Below are 20,952 nucleotides of genomic sequence, written 5' to 3' on the forward strand. Positions count from 1 at the left end.
TCCAAGCTGTTACTTTAAAATTAGTTCTTCAACAAGAATATGGAAGTATAAATGGAAACTGCTTAACAAGTAAATATTGTGTATTACATTTATATTATGTGTATTACATTTTACTTGGAATTTAATAACAGTAATTTTCAATCTACCTAGTCAAATTCAGAGTTGAAAGGTAGGTGGCACCACGGACTATCCTAACAGCAGGGTAGGAAACAGCCCTAAACAGGGTGTCACTCCATCACATGATCTACTCACATACACATACACATACAGGACCAAGAGTTGCCTTTTAAAATAAAACATACAACATACACACTTCACAAAGACATCAACCAAGTGTGAGATTCAAACCCAGGACACTGGATACTGTATGTGGGATGGGAGAACTAACCAGTGTGGATAGTTTCACAAAAATTAAATACTGCCAGTCTTTACCTGGTGCATTTATAAAGTCTACAATTCCTAGATTCCTTGCAAATAAAATATTATGATTTTATGGAGTATTATATGAAATACATAATGATATACTGTTATATATAATTAACATTGTTTAATATCATCTTGGAAACATTCTACCACTCTTAGACATTTATTCATGTATTTATGTACTTAAAATGTACTCCCTATTCTGTCAGCTTCTTCATAAGATAAGGTATAATATGCATACAAATTCAAGCTGGATTAGATTGTCGAGAGCTCTTAGTACAGTACATAAACTTTAACAAATGGAAGGATGGGGGCAGCTTGGTGGTAAAATAGGTACAAAAAGGTGTCTCCTTGGAGGTGAGACCGCGATGTACCACTATGCTCTGGTTTGCAAAGAATAAACAGGGAACTGCTGCTACATCATTCCAGCGACCTTTAAGCCCTAGGAACAGCACAAGCCAGGAGCAACAGCATGCCTTGGTCAGTTTAAAAACTTGCACAGCTCAGAAAAGGGGTACCCCACAGAGAGAACAAAAAGGAGATGGACATTGTTATTGGTATTATTTCTTTTGTACAGTGCTTAAAAAGCACTGAGTTCTTTACATGGACCACATACAGTAAATGTTCAGCCTGTAAACGTCAATGCTGTATGTAGTAAGATAAAGCAAAACACCAAAACTTTGTGACGGTACAAGATTAAAGATTAAAACATCAAATTCAAATCTGACTGAAGCTACTATTTTTATAGGATCCGCTACAAGTTGAATTATATTTATACCCAAAATTCCTATTATTCTTATTAATTATTTTTTGAATTATATTAATATAGTTTCCTCTAAAACTGTGTTTTGCATTGACCATCAACAAAACCCAAGTCACTAGGAAAAGCAAGAACCGATCAATGACAGTAATGTTTTACTCATGTACAACTGTATGTAGTAAGGAGCTCCAATGAACTTCTAATATTAGCCCCTGGGGAAAAAAATACTGGACACAGAAAAGTACTGTACTCAGTTACTTACAAGGTACTTCTGATATATCCAATTAATCCTCTACACTATAGCTTACACCAACTATCTTAGGAAACTTCCCAGGTGAAACCACGTAATACAGCTAGTTTACATATAAATATAAATATCCGGTCTGATTTTCAATAAACAAACACAATCAGCATAGCCACATATGCAAGAGTTAGTTTGTGTATGTTGTAATAAACTCACAACTGAATCAGAATTAAAGATGGTATTTCTACATTCCCAAGATATGTCTTCTTTGAAACAAATCACAAGTTTTCTTGTTGTCTTTTGTTAGTAAAAGTTTCTGAAAATGGACACAATGTTTCCAAACAGGGGGGTATCTTGTGCCAAACAGTACAACTTTGCAATGCTATTGGATATGACATCTAAACTTACCAAAATGATAGCTGACTGATTAGAGCACAAGAGTAAACTGATTCTAGAGTTGTGCAACATAAAGTGTCTTGGTTATGTACTGTAATATCCAGTTTTTTAAAACTAAATCACATTTTTTGTGTTTCATTTAGTTGATATTGACATAAACAAAGGTCTTTTATCATACAAATATTTTCTTTAAAAAAATTTGGAGCATTGTACTCGCTACTTCTCAGCCATTTGCAGCTCCTTTATTACATAAGCAGAGTAATAGCCATTTACTTTTGGGTATGGAATTTAGGTACAACAATTCCAAAAAAACCCTAATATGTAAAGGGTAAACGAGCAACACACACGCAAGTGTAGTTCTTCTTGTCAAAACTGAACACATCATTTAAATATTCACTGTCCATGCTGGAAAAAGTCTAGATAAAGATTAATGTAAAAATTCAGGTGATTCTAAGAGTCCACACACTTTTCTTACCACTAACTGTTAATATGACACACAATAACAAAGACCCTATAAATACAAGGTTAAAGGTTGTTGCTTTGATCGATACACATAACATAGGAAAATGGCACTGTATTTATTTGGGTAGTTACTGGTGCAGTTTTAACTTGCAACACCAAATAACCACAATTTGGTAACTTCTGGCCTCCAAGAATTGCTTGTTTTGATGTATTAATTTACTGTATCTATGTATGTATTGGTGCATTTATGGAAGCTGTAAAGCACTTTGGTCAATTTCTGTTGTTTTAAATAAGCTTTATAAATAAAACTGACTTGACCTGACAATAAAACTAAGCTCTGGAAGGGAACTACTGCATATACTGTAGGTTACCGGGTTTTTGAGATTTCAGCAGTAAAAATGATACAATAATATAATAGCAGAGAATAAGGAAAGCTCAACTGGTAAAGTACCTCCTGGCACTGATGTTCTGGATAACATGCATTGTGTAAATTGATATGTAGCCCTTCTATTATCTTCTTTCTGTGTGTGTGTGTGTGTGTTAGTATATAAAAGACAGAGGGATGCAAGAAAAATTACTATATGTAATATGCACAAATCTGCAAGACACCTGTTTTGCCTAATGATATGATCATTCTGTAGCAAGGGATTGGGCAGCCATGCAGACAAATCAGGCCTTTGTTCTGTTTCCAGTTTGAAATTTGAGAGCTGCTTATCTAAAAGGCTTTCAGTCTTTCATTGTGCAAACATTTCAGTGCATGTGTACTGAGGTTAACAATAATAGGTACCTGGTGTATCTTAAATAAACATATAGCATCTGTTAGCTAGAAGACTATATATCCCTTGCACTTTGGTTTTATTCCGCAGTGATGTGGACACTTCACTTTAAATACAAAATACATTTTTATTATTTTTAATTATATTACTTTAGAAATAAAAAACACATGCTTCTTCAATTTTCACTTTGAAATTCCGGGAATCAAAAATTCAATACTGCATTTCTTTTTGGCTGTTTCTTTTGCTGACTGAAGTAAGTGCTCCAAACAGTACTGCAGTTACTTCCTGGGCAACACTTTGTTTTTTTTCTGTACACTGACTGTCTGTTCACAGACAGGGAGAGAGGAGATTAAATGAAAAATGTTTGACAAATGTCTTTATCTTATTTATTTACATTTATGTAAGGTAACCTAAACATCACCAGATGTTTTTAAATTTCATCAGCTGTGACTATTTGTAAAGGCACATCATAAATAATGTTTGTTGCATGCTGTAAAATGGCCACTATATGGACAAAAAAAAAACCCTGCTACATATCTGTTGCTAAACTTTACTTTGTTTACAGTGTACCCACAGAGCAACAGACACTAGTAAAATTACTTTAGGAACATCAGACAGCAGTTGAAATACGTATTTTTTTTTTCAGAAAAAAAAATGAACATTTTCAGACAATTATAGACATTAAAAATTCAAATATGATTCAATAAATACACCCATACATACAAATGTAGGTACACACATACATACATTTTACATACACAAATATGTTTATTTATATACATATGTATATTTACAGATACATATACACATACAATTTTTCAAAGTTCGAAGTTTTTGAATTCTTACGAAAAGATCCAACTTTGATCTCTCATATCACTTTAGGGGGTGAACCCGTGTGTGTGTGTGTGTTTGCATGCACAAACATTTGGAAAACATGTCTTCAGAAGAGCCATGTAGATGTTATATGTCGCCCAATCAGTGGTACCCTAGCACATAAATTAGGCTCAGAACATCCAGTCCAGATCTGAGAAGTCTGCAATTATTACTTAATATACTTATTATTTTGGATTGACTACTGATTATCTCCCAAAGTGTTGGAAAACAATGTGAAAGGTGCATAAAACACAAAAGAAAAATGCTTTGTTAGAAAAGTTCTACAGCTTACTTTACTTTGAAATAGTCTGAATTAACGTAAGCCATTATAATTTAGGGTGTTCATTAGAAATGCAATGATATACTTCATGAGGTAGAAGTACATAATAAAGCAGTGTCAAATACTTGGGAATATTAAAATGTGAGCTTCAATTTAAATGTTCAAAGTCTAAATATTCTCAATTATAATTAAAATTGTGTTATTTTTCACCCTCTGATAGAGGTCTATAGAGGAGTAGATCACTAGTAAAGGATCTAAAATCCAAAATAACATCATAATGGTAATCACTGACCTTGAAATAGTTTAACACGTTTATGTTTGAAAGTTGTCATTTTTAACCTTCTGGGAATAAAGAGTCAAGTATCACAAATATTATATTTGTGATTAGCAATCTCAAAATAGCATAAATGACACTCCCAATGCCTATATTTAAGTTTTGTGAAAAGGTGCAACTTTGATCTCTCATATCCCTTTAGGGGGTGAACCCCTAGTGTTGCGCAACTTCAAATCCTTGTGATTATTTTTTCTTAAGCAACCTATTGGGTGTTCTTTCCTGTAGAAAATATGGTCCAAAAATGGCTTAGAAATGAATCATTTTCAGGTCTAGAGGGCCAAAAATAGGGAGGAACCACCAAAAAAGCTCAACATCCTGCATAACTTGACATCAAAAGTTGAATGGCATATAATATGTGGAGTTAAATACATTTGTATGTAAATATATATTAACATTTTCATATAAAACATTTATGCAGATGCATGCATATATGTATATATAATATGCATTTGTATAGGAAATGAAAATATGAAATGAACAGTCTCCCCCATATTGTCCATTCTTCTTAAAATGTAGAGTATCCTAAAAGAATCTTAACTCACAAGAACACAATCATCCATCCATCATTTCTAAACACTACTAATCTACTAATACTATTTGTTTGACTTGTAATTGTTGCGACTAAACTAGCATGAAAATTTACATAGTTTGCTCAATCAGCAATGATTTAGGCAGCAACAGAAATACAAAACAAAGAAAACAGAATGCGTTTTCACAAACCCCTAATAAATCATATATATATCCTACAAAGATTTAGCATAATTGTCAAGGCAGCAGAATTTACTCACATGCCCCCACTTGGACAAATGGGAATGTCTACTCCATTCTCCAAAAAATCAAAACATAACACAGAAAGCAGATAAATAATATACAGCAATTAATTTGCTGAGAACTTAAAAGACTGTCAGAAGATCTGACAATGTAATTAATGGTACTTTCTAATTTTACACAGAATAATGGCAACAGTGTGTTACTTCAGATTTATTACAAGTTTATTCTGATAAATGTCGATCAACTCAGTAAATTTAGCCTTTAATGGTGCTTATGTTTTAATGTTTAAAATTAAGACCTCAAAAGATGCAATATAATGTAGATTTTACATTGATATTCAAAGAACATCATTAAAAAAAATTCCAGGTCTATCTCCTCAACAACGAATGTGAAATACATGGAGATAGGCGAAACCATCAGGAGAAGACTTAACTAAAGGAAGGGTCTCGATATATGATAAAATGTTTCATTGAGAAAAGACATGTCAGACTTTAGGCTCAAGATATCATTTATTTCCTAACAAATGATTATGTTTTTGTGTTTGTTTGTTTTTAATCTGAGGATTTAATTTGGAGAATATTATTTAAACAGGTTTCTCTACAACCCTACAAAAAGATCTGATTTTATATTATGATTGAATTATAATCTCTGCATGATGTTTGAAACTTTTATTTGCAACTAAATTTTAATTGAACTGTACAACAATTTTTTGAGATGTTCCACATAGAGATTATGAGTATTAATCAAAACAAAGTTAAATATAGATAATAAACAGACTATGAGTTACAATAAAAAACCATTGCTTTAATTGGTCAAATAGACAGATTTATTAACTTATTATTAATGTTTGTGACACTGCTAAAATAGATATCATTATTGCTGAAATACAGCATCAAGGTACTGACCTCACTATTGGCAAGTCATTAAATTCAGAATGAATGTCAGGAATACAGGTATTTGGAAAGCATTTAACTTGAGCTGCTGGGTTTTAACAGTTAAGAATTTTAACATTCTGGGCAGTGTTTTTCTAAAGCATTGTAATGTTAAGAACGCTATAAACTCCATGTTAAGATCAACTGTTAATTTAAGAGTGCTTTTCAAAACCCATTGTAAATAATGAAGCACATTAAATCCTTCATAATCTGCATGCTCCACACCCATTCGTTACCTGCTAAGTTCTTGTTCAACGGGTTTCCACTTGTGCCAAAAGTAGCCTCAGGCAACATTGTCACAGAAAATATACTATTGTCATGTTATAACAGCACTCTGAACAGTTAGAATACTAAGAGTTACACCTGAGATTATTTCATTTTCATGATGAGATGCATTATAGTATTTATAGTATTACATTTTACAGGTAAACTTTTAAGTGCATTTAAATATTTGTACTGGTAATATTTACAAATGTATGTTTAATATTGATATGTTCTCTAAATGTTTTAAAGGCTTAAATGTCCTACAGTTGCAGCAAGTTTTCCACTTTCTGTGTTGCGACTGGTTATGTGGTGATGCTGGAAAAAAGAGAAGGAAGGACCAGAATTGGGGATTGATACATTTGGATAGAGATAGTATGGCTGAAACAAAGGTACCCTACTAAGAAGAATGTCCACTGAATTCTGGTCTGTGTCTCCAAATGCTACTTCATGAACCCAACACTTACTCATTATTTCAATTAAATCACACATTACTTAAACTTAATCACTGAGATGTAACTAATAACCATTCACAAACACAGCCTCCTGGGGTCTTGTTACACCTAACAAAAAAGGATCTCTGCATTAAATGTACAGGTGATTTTGTAGTCATTAAGGACTATCTACAGACATTTTGGCAGAGTAGCCTGGAAGTGAATATGATGTCTTCATCTAAACCAAATCAACAATGTGTCAAAAAGCAAGAAGTTACAAGAGTCTTGGTGAATAGCTACTGGGTGTTAGCATGTATCACCCTTCATGCATACTTGTTGACACCTATAACTAACCCTCAGGCAGTGAATAAAGAACAATACAACACAGTGCTTCAACAAAACTACAACACAGTGGAATGCAAGATATAGGCATATACTGTATGTGGAAAATGTACTTCTTCTGTCTTTGTATGTACATAGTAATACAGCTTTTTTGCATTGCATGATGCTGGAGTTACTCCCAAAATATCTGATAAATAAACATCCTGTACACCGCTCAAAGAAGAGTGGGTATTTTGAATGCATTATTAAATGTATTCACTTCATTTAATGACTATGTAAACAAAAACAAATTTTGTAAATTAAATCTATACACAATGCATTTACAAGATCTCACTAGGCTGTTCAGGTGAGATCTGTGTGTCTTAAAGAGTGTAAAAAAGGTTGTGATGTGCAGACATATTGTTTTAATTATATTATCCCACTGTTGTAAAGGCTCCTGTATGGTTTAAAAAAGAGTGGCACCCTGCTGTCACCTAAAAAAGAATCAGGTTCTTCTTTAGAAAATTGTATTTTCTTTTGAGTTCTTCGTAGAAACAATATGTATTCACCTCATATGAATTTTCACAAGTTTATTTTAATTTCACTTAAGGACCAATAATGAAAACATATAAGGATATTACAGCAAATTGAATGCTTCACAATTAACTTGTTATACTTTTTTGTAGTCAGTTTTGGGTTAACAAAGTAGTACTTTATGTTTGCTTATACACTGGATGCTTAAGAGGGGTTTTAAGAAAACAAAAATCATATTATACATACATGCATTTTAAAGTTGCTTGTTAATCATAAAGATTAATCGTTTTTGGGAAACTCAGCTCTGAACTATGAAATTGACAATTCCAAGCACAGATTAGCTGCTGAGTGCTGAATGTCCGTTCTGGGTGGAAATTGCTCCCCTCATTGCTAGAAACCTAGATCTATGTGCAACTGTAATCCACTCACTATGGGCTTGAATGGTGCTGCTGTTAATTATGGCTACTTATTCATTACAGGGGTGGGTGACGAAGGCCTGAGGACATTTTTATTAAACTGAGGTAGACCAAATTTCAGTATATCTAATAATAATCAATGTTATAATAGGCATTTGGCTGGAAAAGTTAAGAAGACTGAACATACAAAATAATATGCACAACATACACACACTTGGGGACAAAAATAATAAAATAAACAAATAGCCTGCTAGAAGATTCTTTCTGCTTTACCTTTCAAAATAAATAAAATTAATTTCCTTCTTTTCGATCACATGAGAACTGCAGTAAAACTGTGGCAATTTAGCATTAAGGTGTTCATCTTTTTCCACTGGCACTGCTTTTATCAGCAGAGCACTGGCTACAGAGTTCAAAATGTACAATACTCCTGTCAGAGAAGAATGCAGACTTTGCAGCACTGCAAGATCATTTTTGCTGATGCGGATTGAGATTCAAGGATATCAGAGGCGCTGATGCAAATTTCAGTTTGGTGAAGATTATATGTTACCTTATACCACTAGGGTTGCCTTACTCTTGAAGTTTATTTATCTATCTCTATATCTATCTATGGAAAGCTCTCTCTGAAATACTCAGCAATACATTAAAATTAAAAAGACACTTAATTTATAACTTTGTGGATATATCAAGCTTAAACTATATTTTGATAAACTATAAATAATTTGATAAGAAATTCTAATAAATTTTCAGGAGCTCAATCTGAACACAGCCATCCATGTCAAGAGCGTGATATCATCGAAACCTTGTCATTTGCAAACTTAAACAGCTTTGTTAGTGACATTTTTTATCTAGATTATTTAGGTATTTCTTTAAATTGTAATACAGTAACCCAAAAACTGATTTTTGAGAGACCAAATTTTTTTTATCCCCTACTTCGGTAAAAATTTCTTGTAGCATAACCAGCTGCTTTTGCGTTTCAGCCAATCTGTAACTATACCTGCACAGGTACCAACATACGCTTCAAACTCCTGTTCACTTAATAAGCATTTATGGTTCCAAATCAAACTATGGCCTATAGACATCAACTTTTAACCCTCGAGTTCACAAAAAGCATAAATATCTGATTTCAAAGAAAGACAAAGGCACCCCCATTGACACATATTGACCAGCTAGGGGGAACAAGGCCTTGCCACTCTTTCCATCATGAGGCTTCAGGCAAGTCCCATTGTCTCTCTTCTATATGCACAAATCACTTACACTTTCACACCTTCCAGTTTATGGCATATCCCTGGAGGAGATGCAACTTAGCTAAACCTCCACCTGAATTCTTATTATGTGTACCATCCTGTACATCAACAGAAATTATTTAAATTCGATTGACTATTCTTTATTGATCTAAAGATACCTAATGCTGATGGAATATGCATGTCAGATACTTTTTGTAGCAGTTTGATGTGATAATGCAGCCCAAAAGAAATGGAAATATGATTAGAGTTTAGTATGCTAACCCCTCAAGAGATTAAATAATTATGGAACTATAACTAATAAAACCTTATAAGATTTAAAAAAAATTCTGTTCTAATCTAACAAAGACTTTCTCTTTATATAACAACATATTGGTTGCATTTTAGACCAATAAATATTTAAATATTTGTAGGTGTAAGGATACATTACCTTCATAGTTACAAAACGGTCCCCTTGCAGTAAAGTCCATTCATAACGTGCTATTCCACGGTCATCTGTGCTTTCTCGTCCATCTAAAACCACCCAATCCGTTGGTAGCTGAACCACCACATCCTTTCCAGCATTGCTTTGAGGTGGGTCATCCTTTTCTGAGCAAAATGAATCAAATAGTTATATGTGTTATTAAAAATTGTTATGGAACATGATCTGTGTCCTACTTATAATAACAATTATATACATTACTTTACTTGTCTCTCCACTTTTTTCATTTGTCACATTTAAAATATCAGTTAGCATATAGCAGGTGTCAGTAGCACTGCTGCCTAACAGTTACGGGAGAGTAAAACAGAATTCTATCCTGGTAATTGATGTCATTGGAATTTGAATGTTTGCTCAGTAAACATGTGTTTGTTTGTTTTTTTGGTTATGCCAGTTGTTGTCCCACACTGCAAAGATAATTAAGTGGGTTCAATAAATGTACACTTTAATTTCCAATTGCATTGTTATTTAAAAATCATTTCAAATTCAAATTCACTGAATGCTTAAATATGTTTCTTTCACCTAACACAGCTTGAAGAGTGAAGCAGGCATTTTCAAAATTATTACCAGACATCCACCTTACTTCAACTTCTTTAAGTCATATCTTATAAGGGTTGTATTCACACCATGCCAAAAAAGGAACAGATAGATGCTTGACGTTAAGTAAATTGGAAAATTGCATAAATTTAAAAATAGTCAGACCATGGTGAATTTACACTAATGCAATGTTGCATGTACAAGTCACTTGCATGATAACAAATCACCTAAATAGGATAATTCACATAAATTACAAATTCAAACAAACAACATACACTAATACAATTTTCTACATGTTATTTTATTTTAAAAAAGGAATATTTAAAAATCCTTCTGTTTTTTTACATCTACAAATTAATTTGCAGCTGACAAAAATATTATTCTAACCATGATAATAACAAAATACTACTCTAACAATGAAAAACAATGATGCCTGAAATCTGCATTTGTATTAGGGTTTCTAATATATATATATATATATATATATATATATATATATATATATATATACAGTGTAGGGCCATTAAGCCGCGGGCCAGTAATCCGCGAATTCGCTTAAGCCGCGCAAAAAGCTTGGATCCCAATTTTTTGACACTATGGATCATACGGACCTAAACATGGCCTCTCAAACACTCGAGACAGGTGTTGACAGCTATCATTTTGACATTTCGAATGTCCGTGATTGACATGCTATGCAGTATCGCGGGTTAAATATTTAAATGCTGGCTTATAACTTCAAAGAGGTATTTATAGAAGATTAGTCTTTTATTTATCAATAAACAATAAAATAACTTACAATGAAATTCAAAAATTAATATGTTTTATCCACGCTGAGTGTCAGCGTTATGGAGGCCGCCATTGTAACTGATTCACACCTTACAATGCTACAAACTTAATCCGTGGTAAATCCGCAAAAAATTGACTCGTATTTAAAGTATTTGTAATTTGATAATCCGATAAAACTTGAAATTGTATAACTATGAGTCACAAACCCAACGTAAATCACTTCAGTTTTTGAATCTATAGCAAGCACATCATATTTGCTTTAAAAATTTTTACGCCATGAGTAATAAACGTAAACACGCTTCATATGATGTTCAGCAAAAGCTGGATGTCATCGAAAGAATACGAAACAGCGAAACTCGCATTAAAGTAAGCAGAGAGTTAGTGGTACCTGAGTCAACACTACGTGGATGGATCAAAGATGAAAATAAATTAAGAACATTTCTTGATGAGCTTGATGAATGTGGTTTAAGATGCAAGAGAGCCAGAACAGCAAAAGATCCAGAATTAGACAAAGCAACTTTTAATGCATTTTGTGAGGCTAGAAACAATAGTATCCCTATTTCTGGTCCAGTCATCCAAGCGCAGGCAGAAAAATTATACAAGGAAATTCATGGTCCTGATGCAGATCCTGAGTTTACAGTTTCAATTGGCTGGTTGAAAAGGTGAAAACAGAGACACGGCATTTCACAAGTAAAGATCAATGGTGTGATTTAGTCAGCAGACACTGTAGCAGCAGAAGAGTTCATTCCCAAATTTCAACAATTCATAGAAGAACAGCAGCTAACAGAAGAGATGATTTACAACGCTGATGAAAACGGGCCTTTACTACAAAATACTGCCTGATAGGACTTTAGCCATGAAGAAAGACAAGACCAGCAAAGAAGGTTATAAACAGATCAAAGACAGGGTGACAATGTTATTTTGCTGTAACTGGACGGGTCATCACAAGCTAACACCTCTTTGTATTGGCAAGTTTGGATCCCCAAGATGTTTCCACAACATCACCATGTCATCTTTACCACTGGACTACGATCACAGCAAGAATGCCTGGATGACAGCAGCAATTTTTGAGAAGTGGTTTCACCAGACGTTCATCCCTGATGTCCGTAGGCACCTTAGAAGCAAGGGAATGGAACCACGAGCATGCCTACTTCTAGACAACTGTCCACCGCACCCCCCTGCAGAGACGTTGAAGTCCAGAGATGGCAAGATTTTTGTTTATTACCTTCCAAAGAATACAACGTCCAAGATTCTGCCCCTAGATCAAGGCATCATCTCTGTGCTCAAGGCCAATTATAGATGGGAGATGATAAAGTCCATGGTTGAAGAAGATAAGAGTGTCCCTATGTTCTTGAAGACTGTAAGAATTAAAGAAGCACTGTATTTGTCTGAGTCAGCCTGGGGAGCAATCTAGCCTGAAACAATTCAAAATTGTTGGACTAAAGCCCTTGGAGGTCCCATCACAGAGAACCCCACTACTGTTGAAGAAGACGAAGATGAAGACTTCCTAGGTTTCAGTCCAGAAGAAGTACGGGAGGCAGAACAGAAGTTGATGTCGGCTGTCCACTCAAGTGTACCAGTACAAGAAATCCTTGCAGCATGGTCCACCATAGATGATGACGTCCCAATAGCATCCTCCATTTTAGCTGAAGAAAACCACAATGAAGATGAAGAAGAAGATCCTGTCCCAGTACCTCCAACTAGAACCGCTGATGATGCAGTTAAAGGACTTGAAGTGGCCTTAGAGTACTACGAGCGTGTGGGGGATAAAGTAAAGACACTACAGCTGAAGTCTCTCATAAGAGATGCCAAGATGAGAGCTTCTAGGAGCAAGAAGCAAGCTGACATCACCTCGTATTTTACTAAAAAATAAAGACTGTTTGTAACTTGTTATTGTGTAATAACAACTATTATATTAGTGTATGTTTAATTTTATATTGGAAATAAAAAAAAATTCAAATTTTATTAAAATGTTTATAACATTGTTAATGTATTAATGTATGATGGTAATAAAAGTGCTTGCGTGTGATTTCATTTATATGTCAAATAATTACTTTTTTAATACTGTATTGTGCCATGCAATGTTACGAATAAATATTTAGTAATTTTTATGAAAAGATGTGAAATAAAATGTTTTAAATGTATTTGATATGTTTTGTTATTCTTAATTAATAATTTATTATTAATTTCAAGACCATTAATCATGATTTAATATGCAGCACGCAATATCGCGATCGTGAGACTACGGCGCTACTTTCAAAATGGCGACTCGCGGGTCAACACGTGAGAAAGGATTGTGATCAAAAAACATTTATTTTTTCATTTTTTATTGTAATTTATGCATTATCAAAAAATATTTAAGCCGTGGACCACCGAAGCCGCGGTTAAGCAGTTTGGACCCCAATCACTGCGGCTTAATGGCCCTACACTGTATACCGTATTTTTCGCACCATAAGACGCACTTTTTTTTCCCCAAAAGAAGGTTGGAAATGTCTGTGCGTCTTATGGTGCGAATATTGCATCACAGACCATGATGTGTAATACCTGACAAAAGTCAACATCCAGGGGTAGAGGGCGACAAAACTCACTATTACGTTACAGGCATTCCCTCTGTGCTTGGAGGAATGTTAGACTCATTGACTCGGCATCTAATCCTTGCGTGTGCGTGAGTTGCGAAATCTAAACAAATATAAACAAAGGCAAGATAGCGTCTACATCTCATGAGGGAGCGAAGCGCATTATCACTGAGTTGGACTCTGGACTCGATAGATTACCAGCCGCTGGACTACTTCAGGCTGTTCTTTCCTGAAGCTGCCTTTCAGCTACTGTCAGATGAGACAAACAGGTATGCAGAGCAATTTTTTGAATCGAGGGCTGTGCTTGCACCGCATTCTCATTTTTCAAACTGGAAACCCACAACAAAACACGAGATGAAGGGCTTTGTGGCATTACAAATATAGATGGGACTAGACTGGCGATATAACTTCAGGGAGCATTGGTCCAAACGTGCTTTGTCCCCTGGTGGTTTTGGACAGGTTATGTCACGTGATGATAGGTACGTGGTGCTGCAAAGTGATTGTGAGCAACTGAGCTTAATAAATTCTGACACTAGCGATGTGGAGTTCTTGGGGTTTCCATAAAACTAGAAGAATGCTTGAACCTTAAAGTCTCTCCTTATTTGTTAATGACAGTGATGATGTTTCTTAATACCGCTGTTGAATTTACATGGTTGAAATATTATTCTGCTATATTTTATTAAACATATTAGTGCACCATTTGGTTCAGAATATTTTTTTTCTTGTTTTCCTCCTCTAAACCTAGGTGCGTCTAATGGTCAGGTGCGTCTTATGGTGCAAAAAATACGGTATATATATTATATATATATATATATATATATATATATATATATATATACACACACACACACATACGAGGGAAACTAGTGTGTCTAGGTGAAACTATGGAATGGAGCAAGGAAAGACAGCCTCATGAGCTACAAGTACACCAACCATGGGGCTGAAGGTGCCATTTCTGGCATATAGACAGAGTTCGTATAAAAGCTGTGTATGGTAACATGGACAGTTTAGTTAGCAGATTAAGTAAATACCAAAATATGTTTGCAAGTGGTCAATTCTAAGTTGTCTTCATATGAGTGTAAATGCGTGTGTGTATGAGTTTGGACAAGCAGGTCCAGAAATATACTAAACAGTCCGTCTAAGACTAATTCCTGCCTTATATCCGATATTACTGCTCATGTAACCCTGAGTTTGATTATGTGCGTCTGAGAATGTTCTGTTAACTAACCAATGATACACATGGTCATGCACATTGGAAATAAAGTGTACCTGGAGGAAAATTCACAAAGATATAGAAAAGGAGAAGCTCCACACGGGCAATGATCAGTCACGAGATTCAAACAAAAAACAATATATACATGAGGCAGCTGCGGTAACGATTGCACCACTATCCATACACTGTTATATGCATATTTTGTCTTTCTTTACATTAAGTTAATAAAAAAATAAAATCTGTTATGTGATATTTGCCACTTGAGGCTAAATTTATCTGATATTAGGACTTGTTGGTTATTTCCTGCGTCAAGGAGAACATGTGGATGCCAGTTACAAAAGACCAGTACACATTTTAGTTGGAATAGCCTTACCACGACAAAATAGCAAAATAAAAAGTTTTCAGATAAATAAATGCTTTTTAAAAATAGTAAATTCCAGGACACTAGTGAGTAGCAGCTATAGTCTGCTACATTTGATAAAATATCCATAGAAACTCTTGCCACCTGCAGTTCCTGCATCAGTCTCTTCGGAAAACAAGAAAACCCTGAAGTGCTTCCTGGCGGGCTAATGTGGTATCAAATGTATTCTTATAGTTATTCTCTTAAGAATATCCAGTTCTTCAATCAGACAAGTCTGGAGTTGAGAGCAGAGCAGTGACAAGGGCTTGCCAGAAGAGGGGGCCATTTTAAATGATAAAGAAGATCTGGAATTTTAGCAAGGATTGGCAAAAGTGGCAGGCTAGCTGGAAGATATCCAGTAAGGTCCAGACATTCATAGACATTATTTACTCAAAATAATTATAACTACAGAAATAATTTTGGTACAGTACAATGGACTCCTTCAAATGACCAATACTGATATGGATTCACTGCTTTTTGAGTCATTCCATGGTTACATAGTCTGAAAATCTGCAGCTCAGTACTAACACTGATAACTGATTTGGAGAAGCTCCCTTCTGGTTTATGTCTGGGAAGTAGTGTTTATTTCGGTCAAGGTTTTTATGACTGTTTCCTGTTTTGTTAAAGAGAAAAAGGCATATGATTATAATACTTATTTTTCTTCCAACCAATAATAATTTAACTGAATGATACTTGTCACGCACATTAAAGGATATATGGTATAGTTTTATATCTATCCATTCATTCATCTATCTCCCTAACCCATTTATCCAAGGCAGGGATGCCAGGCAGTTGAAGCCTATCTCAGCAATCATAGGGTACAAGGCAGGAACAATCCCTGGAAAAGGGAGCTAGTCCATTACAGGGCGAACACACTAACACTCTTGGGACTAAACTGCAACGCCATTTCACCTAATCTGCATGTCTTTGAACTTTGGAAAGAAACCATATCACCCAGAAGAAACCTACACGGATACAGAGAGAACACTAAAACCCCTGTTTCCTTACTGTAAGGCAGTATATAATACCTATACCATTATAAACATATAATACATTAAGTGATTGGGAACATTATGGATCAACAGTCTCTTAAACATTCACATTTTAATATATTACTTGGAAAATGTATTACTTCAATATTTAATATAACATTGTCAAACCTATTTAATCCATCTAAGTGTAGTGGGGACTCCGGTATGCAGTGTATTAAATGGCAGAGTGTCCAGAAAAGAGAGGGCAGTCAGATAGGTTAATTCAACAGAACACATAACTGACTCCTGTATTATTGCTTATTCACCACATATGTGCACAAATGCTTATGTATATTACTATTTGGGGCTCAGAGCCTGTATGTGGTGAAGAGTGCTACATGTGAATAATAAACTGAGTGCAACTGAATTACTCCTAGTGACAGATATAATATATTAAATATTTTAGATGAATAATTTAAGCAATTTTTTTGTACTTATGTAAACCCACTATTTTTATTCAAACATTACTTGATACTTGTATAAAAAATTCTCTTGCTATGTTCAATACAGTGTTGGTGATTGTACATTTTCATTACCACTACATAATTTTAGCTGCGTGTAATTGCCACAGAATATCATTATATAGAGCTAAGTACCCAATCCAGTCATTATGTACTAACCAACATCTGACAGGGGAAAAGTTCACTGTAAGGTACGAGGACATCAACGCTCGCACGCACATCATTCCAACATCATGCCACTGCTACATGGGAGGGAAATTATAGCATCTGAGGAAAAACTCACAAAGTGACAACAGTGACTAGGTCTGAAATCAAAATGAGCCTCGTGTATCTGTGATGAAACTGCACCACCAACAACGTCATCGTTCCACTCCACCTCTGATGTTAATCTGATAAAGATATTATCTATGCTCTCGTGTACGCAGATACTTAATGTATCTTTTCATATTTTTAATCTGCCTGATTTGCTAAACCTATTCAACCAGTTCCAAACCTTGCTATTAGGCCAGGTAGATTAAGTGGTATTAGGATTTAAAATGTAAATCTAAATGTCACATCAACTTTCCAGAGTTAGCCTGTAAAAGGATTCCTCCCAATAATAATAATGGAAAAGTCAGCTTTGTGTATCCTATATAGACAGACAGACAGACAGACAGGTACCTGCTAAATTCCTATCGCCACCTTGTTGGATAAGCACATGGGCCTCCTTTCTAGAAGTCGACGGCTCAGGCCCATCCGCACTTGTCCCGCTGCCGCTGGAATACAAGGTGCCATTAAAAGCCAAGGCATAACTGTTGTATCCTGGGTGCGAGGAGAACCTACACACATTTCTGTTTCTGTAAGTGCAGTTGAACAAAAAACAGCTAAGGCCACTACTCTGTGAAACCTCCCGTCTGAGCTCCACGACGGCTACCGTGCAGTGAGGGTCCGCGCAGCAGGCATGTAAGCATTCCTTCCAAGTGTTAATGTCAGCTGGTGCGGTAAGGAACGTGGCCCCGGCCTCAATAGAATCCTTCGCCCGGATGATGTAGTCCTGCATGGCGCTGAAACTGTCTATGCATACATCCCCATGCAGCTCTACCGTTTTCTCGTCTTGCTCTTGCTGCAATTGTTTGCGGAATTCCTCAAGAAGCTCTTCCACACCTGAAATCTGCGATCTCAGATCTGAAATACGTGGCGATTTGGCCAGAATACCACGCCCGGTCCAGATCAACGCCAAAACGAGCAGGTGCAGTTGACCGACGAGTGGCGATGCCATAGTGATTACGTGTTTTTATTTCAAAACACCGTCGAGTCTCTTATTTTCAACATCTTGATTTCGGTGGATTTCTCTTTTCCATTAACGGCTCCTCGGTTACGGATAAGCAAAAACTTTCATCCTTCTGCTGTATAAATGCCGAATTCGTTCAATCAGTTTCGCAGAGCCCCCAGTCGAACTGAGCAGTACTAAGGAGAAAAGACAGCTCCATCCGGCGCGTTCACAAACTGCCGGCCTTCTGGCGCAGCCGCACTAGACCTCGAGAAGGCAGTGCGCACTTGAGAGGCTAGTAAACTTGACCGGTGCTGCGATTCTGCTGTATGTTTTATTGACAACTACACTAAAATTGAATGTGCATCACTAATATGGGAAGTGTTTTTGTGTTTATACGAATTATTTCTGAATATTTTGAAATCACCTCAGTTTTTCGTAACTGCGCATCCTGACTCACCGGTACGAGAAAACGCCACAATGATAAACCGTTTGAACCGTCTTGATATTTATGCAAGACGCTGAGCTTTTTGGGAGTTGCCACTCATTTTCGGACATGTAGACTTGAAAACCAGTCATATTTAGTTTTTTTGGGGGGGCATACTTTGTGCAGGAAAGTATGATAACACTAAACGGATCGTTGTCTTCATTAAATAAATATCCCCTAGGGATATGAGGGATCAAAATGACTTCTTTTCAGAAAACTTCGAAAAAATGGGAATCAGTAATGTAGGCATCTGGGGCGTCGTTTTATGCAATTTCTATGCTGATCAGAAATATGTTTCTCATATGTAATTCTTTACCAGTGGTTCTTGTCCTCTAATAGCCACTCCAAAAAGGTTACAAATGACACATTCCAAACATAAACTTGCGGGGCATCGTTTTAGACTATTTCGAAGACAGTGCGTTATTTTATATTTTTAATCCTTTACCAGGGATATAGCCTCCTATGGACGTCAGTCGGAAGGTAAAACATTTCTGCTACTATCGAGAATACGTATTATACCTTTAACCTGAAGAGCACGTTTTAATATTTCCAATATTTGGTACCGCTATTAATATACTTCTACGTTATAAGGTAAATCATTGTTTTATGAACACCACGATTATAGGGCGACATTCGGTAATTCATAACTTTGTGTGTGTGTGTGTGTGTGTGTGTGTGTGCGATTACAATAATAGTAATTGTCCAGGGTAAGGTGCATGGTATTTTTAAAAAGAGGAATATTTAAGATTGCACACTTCTTGAAAGAAAAGGTTTGAACACAGACATATTTCAGCATTAGTCCGGATGTTTGAGGGTTTAGTTGTGGCCGTCACCTGAACTGCGAATGGTGCTATAATAGTTCATTTTCGAACAGTTCAGTTCAAGGTCTTCCAGTCGATGAAACAGACTATGCCAGCAGCTTCAGCAGAATGACAAGGTGCAAATCTGCAAGCAGGGCAAAGTCATGACCACAACCACATAATCAGTAGATTAATTACAAAAAGAGAAAAAATATAAATCTCACAGGTTTTATAAAAACATGAGTACTTTCATCATTTAAATGGATCCGTAAGTTTAAAAATGTTACACATATCCTTTTAGCAGACGAAATGTCTTTAATAGTATGTTTAAACATCTATATTTTATAAAGCATTCATGGTGTCTAAAGGTATCAGAGAAAGATATTTATCTTTTGTTCGTGTAATAATTTTTACTCAGCTTCTGAAATTTTGCGACATACTACCACTCGTGCACCTATGGATATGAACATTCACTAAAATAGCAAAACTCCCCCGTTTTCTTTAACTTGCAGTTTTGCACACCATTATACAACACATACTGTAAATATGTTCTTATACCTGCTTCCATTATGCACTTGTCACCACTAATCCTCAGCAATTAACTAATAATCCAATGATACATTATTCACTTAAATCTGGTATAAAGGTGGAAGTAATTTTAAGCCTGAGATGTCTTTGTCAATTGTTCATGTGCACAATAACCATCTATTCTGGCATCTTACCCATTACTGTATTTAATCATGGAAGACACAAGGCATCTGGAGTCTCAGACATCTTAGTATTGACAGTGTCTAATTACACCTCAAACACATTTCTTTCCAAGTTAGAATTTTTTTAAAAAGAAAGCTGCCCAACTTTCCCAGCCTTCCATTAACCTCTGTGGTTGACTCCATATTGCAAGAGTCAGCAGATTGCTCATTGATAGGCAGAGTGGGTCCGGTTGCTTGTAAAAGACATTGACCATTGTTGAAGAATGCCACAATTTGGCACCATTGATTTAGGAGTGCTATGACTTCTAAAGTGATCCAAAGTGTGAGAATGTGTGAGTAGGGTCCCATAGGTCAGAGAAGAGTTGGAGAGACCAAGTAGAGTCTAGGCGGTCATTGACAAGAGACAGAACGAGACAAAAATATTTTGCATTCTGCATTCTGAAGAGAGTGTCAGGAGTTAGGGGCAACAAAGGAGAAACTGAATGCTAACGTAGAGAGTGCAAGGAGATGGATACGCATCTGCAGGTCAATTTATTTTTGTATGATACATATTACACACATAAAAATATAAATTGACAAATATACACAACAAACAAACAGAGTAATTTCAAATTCACTAAGTCTATTAATATTATAGTTCAGATATGGCCTGTTGACAATAGTAGAACAGAAAACAAAAACTGTAGTCCAAAACATTCTCAGAGAAAATAAACCCTTGGATGGCTTCTGTCACTTATAACAAACAAAATCAGGCAATTGTCAAAAT

General features: G+C 35.5%; 1 protein-coding gene across 2 annotated transcripts in view; it reads right to left on the reverse strand.

The window, feature by feature from the left end:
- The window catches only part of lrp11 (low density lipoprotein receptor-related protein 11), a 66,469-nt gene extending 48,022 nt beyond the window's left edge, over window positions 1–18,447 (reverse strand). For both annotated transcript variants that reach the window (XM_028797904.2, XM_028797903.2), the window contains exons 1-2: window positions 17,601–18,447; window positions 9,889–10,046 (exon numbers count right to left, since the gene is read on the reverse strand). In XM_028797904.2, coding sequence (XP_028653737.2) covers window positions 9,889–10,046; window positions 17,601–18,198 — 756 coding nt within the window. In that variant the 5' untranslated portion in view covers window positions 18,199–18,447. The remainder of the gene's footprint in view (window positions 1–9,888; window positions 10,047–17,600) is intronic.
- Window positions 18,448–20,952: the final 2,505 nt, after the last annotated feature.

The sequence above is a fragment of the Erpetoichthys calabaricus genome, chromosome 3 (genome assembly GCF_900747795.2).
Source record: "Erpetoichthys calabaricus chromosome 3, fErpCal1.3, whole genome shotgun sequence".
Classification (NCBI taxonomy): Eukaryota; Metazoa; Chordata; class Cladistia; order Polypteriformes; family Polypteridae; genus Erpetoichthys; species Erpetoichthys calabaricus.